The sequence below is a fragment of the Aplysia californica genome, unplaced genomic scaffold, assembly GCF_000002075.1.
Source record: "Aplysia californica isolate F4 #8 unplaced genomic scaffold, AplCal3.0 scaffold00256, whole genome shotgun sequence".
Lineage (NCBI taxonomy): Eukaryota > Metazoa > Mollusca > Gastropoda > Aplysiida > Aplysiidae > Aplysia > Aplysia californica.
This window is the reverse complement of record NW_004797526.1, coordinates 260,184-264,242: the sequence shown is the minus strand read 5'-3', so window position 1 is coordinate 264,242 and position 4,059 is coordinate 260,184. Positions and strand designations below refer to the sequence as shown.

The window sequence follows — 4,059 nt, the reverse complement described above, 5'->3', positions numbered from 1 at the left end:
TAAATCTATCTCTTTTATCTAGAACAAAAAAACAACAACCCAAAAACCTTTTGAGTGTGTTTCAACTTTACAAAAAATTCGGTCAATCTGATTATTCTATACCCATATTCTTTGACAAGTCTAACTTTTGTCTGATTTCCACCTTGTCCTGACACGTGTTATGCATAGATAAAACGCAAGAAGTCCGTATCCTTATCCCATAACTCGTTATGTTCTTTTTTTTACAACTGAGAGATAAGAAGGCAATATATTATAAAAGACCGTTTCTGCGCCAGTCGTAGAGTGCGAAAGTCACTGGTGAAGCCCTGTCAGGATGTTGATCTCTCTCGGTACGACGCCGTGTGTGGCTCTCCTGGTGTTGCTCATGGTCCACGGTTCTTCAACATATTATGGCAGCAAGAAAGCCAGGAAGGACAGGATGATCGGTGCTAAGAGGTACGTGTATCTATTTATTAATGAATCATTTATTTTGTTTGAAAAAAAAATCATTAATTTATTCTTTCATCAATTTGTTCATTTACTTATATATTTGTCTTTTTTTTTTTTTTTTGTTTATTTGTTTGTTATTTCATTTGTTCTTTTATCTATTTATCCATTTGTTCATTTATTTATTTATTTATTTATTTATTTATTTATTTATTTATTTATTTATTTATTTATTTATTAGGTATTTTTATGCTCCCATCGATACCAATTTGAATCTTTTCAAAAGATCTCACTCTTTCTTTCTCTTTCTCTCTTTCTTTCTCCCTCTCTGTCTCTTTTTTTTTCTCTCTCTCTCTCTCTCTCTCTCTTTCACTATCTCTCTCTCTGTCTCTTTTCTCTCTCTCTCTCTCTCTCTCTCTCTCTCTCTCTCTCTCTCTCTCTCTCTCTCTCACTCACTCACTCTTCCTTTCTCTCTGTCTCTTTTTTTTCTCTCTCTCTCTCACTCACTCACTCTTTCTTTCTCTCTGTCTCTTTTTTTTCTCTCTATCACTCTCTCTTTCTCTCTCTTTCTCTCTCTTTCTCTGTGTGTGTGTGTTTGTGTGTGTGTGTGTGTTTAAGAGAGAGAGAGAGAGAGAGAGAGAGAGAGAGAGAGAGAGAGAGAGAGAGAGAGAGAGAGAGAGAGAGAGGCAGACAGACAGACAGACAGAGACAGAGACAAAGACCAACAGAGAGACAGAGAGAAACAGAGAGAGACCGACAGAGAGAGAGACAGACATAGATAGATAGATAGATAGATAGATAGATAGATAGATAGATAGATAGATAGATAGATAGATAGATGGATCATAGAGACAAACAGACAGACAGACAGACAGACAGACAGACAGACAGACAGACAGACAGATCCGTGATCGGCTGACTTATTGATACGTGAAATCAATCACGTGACTCAGAACTAGGGTCCATGCTTCTTTTGCCTGGGGTGACACGCTAATGAACTGAACGATTCACCTTCATGTTCCGACTGCAGAGACCCCAACACAGGCAGTGGACAAGTAAGACAAATAAATAAGACAATTCACCTTCTCCGCACCTCACCTCACGGCCGCGGAACGTTTCTTTGGCGCGCAAGGCTCCTTTTTTTTTGTTTTTGTTTTGTTTTGGTAAGTGTTTTACGGCGGTCGCAACTGCAGAAGGTCATATATGAGCGCGCGGGACACACTTAATACTTTTAGTTGGTTGGAAATTTTGAATTTTGCCCGGGTGGCGACCGAAGCCTACTCATATCGATTTGAGAAAACCAAGGGATATTTATCGTGCGCAACTTGCATATGGGCCCTCCGAGATTTTTCGCCCCTGCCCGAGAAGGCTAGGTGTAGATCTTTCCTACCAGAAGATCAGGGGTGTCTCAGAAAGACAGCTGTAAGAAGGAGTCAAGGAGTAGCAGTAGAAAGGCTGCAGAAAGAGTCAGGAGCTCAGAAGAGGGGGCAAAGGAGGTGAGGGGGTGGGGGCAGAAAGAGGAGACGAAAGCAGACGACAGAATATTGCTAGAGAGCTGGAAAGGAGGTGAAAGGAGACAATTTTAGAGAAGAAAATTTTTCGGTCGCTACCCAGATTCGAACCGGGACCTTTGAATGGGACAGGCGAACACCTTAGCCTCTTTGCAACGAGAGCCCCCGCGCAAGGCTCCAATTTTGTGAAAAATTGTTTGGTGCACATAATTTATGCAGCAAGTGCAGTTATAGTGCGGTCAAAAATTCGGGGCGCAACTTATTATGGTCAAATATTTCATCAACTATCGAACATAAGTTCTCCAATTTTTGCGTATTGACTTTTATCAATTTGTCTTAACAGATCAACATTTTTGTAAACACTTGCTAGCCCTATTCTAGAAAATTCCTTAACAAACACCGGTAAAAAATCCAAGTGGGTGTTTTCTACAGATTTTTACATTTTTACAGCTGGGGCAATTACTTTTTTAAACAGCAAGTCCGTCAGGTTTTTCTAATCGGGACATTATGCTTTTTGAAAGCATGTTTTGAGAACCATTAGTGCAAAAAATGTGTTTACTAAAAAAAATGAATCCTTGTAACAACTTTTGCAAGTAAAAATTGCCATTGATGAACTGTGACGTAGGCCATATATGCGTAATGAAAATGTGTGTGAGAAGCAAGAAGTGCTGTGAACAATACCATTTTACGTATGGCAGAGATTTCAAGTATTTTATATAAATTTATGGAGGAAAGTTTTTTAGTCTAGCCCCAATTGTTCTGGAAAAATATGGTTTAGTTGAGACAAATTGATACAAACTGCTGTGCAAATTATGGATGACATTGATTTATCCGTTAAAGAGATTTTGAGAATACGTTGCGCGACAAATTTTTTGACCGCACTATAGTAGAACCCCCCTCCCCCCCCCCCTCTCTCTCTCTCTCTCTCTCTCTCTCTCTCTCTCTCTCTCTCTCTCTCTCTCTCACTAGCTCTTTTTAACTCCCAGAGGAGCATAGGCAATCAACAACATTAACATTTCTCCAGCGAAGCCTGTCCTGTGCATCCTTTTCTAGCTGTTTCCATGATGAATCCCCGCCTTTTCCATTTCGGCATGTACCGCTCGCCTTCTTGTCATCTTTGCTCTTCCTTTCTTACGTTTTCCTTGTGGATTCCAAGTCAAACAATCCATTTCCATTTCTTCTCCTGTATTTCTTTCTTTACTGGCCTTTGGCTTGTTCTTTCCCATTGTTGAGCATTTTGTGACTCGATCGTACCACTTGATCCCCACTATCCTCCTTCTTAGACATCTATTTATGAAGCTCTGCAGTTTCCTTGCTGCTGAAGAACCCTTTCTAAATAAGACGGATCAGGCTCTCGTCAATGTTTTGGGCATGTAAAGCTAAGGTATCATTTTAAAGCTTGTTCACTTGTCTTTATTTGGATGGAAAAAATATACATTTATCTTGAATACAAGTCGAGATAGTTGCGAAATGAAGGGGGTAGGGGTCACCTGTTTTCAGAGGTAAAATTTGTGAGAAAATGGCCGTCAAAGATTAGTTATTTTCTTAGCTTAAGAGTCCGTGGCAACTGAAAATTTACATTTATTGTACCTTTAATCCACGTTTTTCATAAAAATCCACACAGAAATGAGTTCTTTAATGGGCCTGAAAGGTGTTGAACCAGAAAACAAAAATTTGATAAAAATTCACAAACCTGCAAAAAAAAATGCAAGTTTCTTCATTTTGATTATTTTGACGAGAGCCTGATTCCACCATGCTGCCTCACTTTTACTTTTCTTGCAGGGATGAAGGCTGCTCGAGCAACCAGCTGGCCTGTGGGGGTAAAGTTTTTGGATGTATCGAGTCCACATGGCTCTGCGACAGTCAGAAAGATTGTGAGGACGGTTGGGACGAGAAGAACTGCACTGCTGGCTGTACCGGCCCCAACAAGTTCAGCTGTGACGACGGTGACTGTATTCCTGCCGACTACGTTTGTGACCAGTCTAATGACTGCGCAGATTCCTCCGACGAGGTGACTGTGTCACTGTGTGGCTTCTCCATCAGTCCTCTGTGGTTTCTTAGTAATCTTAGCTCTTTTTCTTTCCATTACTTTCTCTCTCTCTCTCTCTCTCTCTCTCTCTCT

At 40.3% G+C, this 4,059-nt stretch overlaps 1 protein-coding gene across 1 annotated transcript in view; it reads left to right on the top strand.

The window, feature by feature from the left end:
- The first annotated feature begins 240 nt into the window (after positions 1-240).
- The window catches only part of LOC101846291 (low-density lipoprotein receptor-related protein 8), a 6,977-nt gene continuing 3,158 nt past the window's right edge, over positions 241-4,059 (top strand). The window contains exons 1-2 of the mRNA XM_005100681.3: positions 241-435; positions 3,720-3,948. Coding sequence (XP_005100738.1) covers positions 314-435; positions 3,720-3,948 — 351 coding nt within the window. The 5' untranslated portion in view covers positions 241-313. The remainder of the gene's footprint in view (positions 436-3,719; positions 3,949-4,059) is intronic.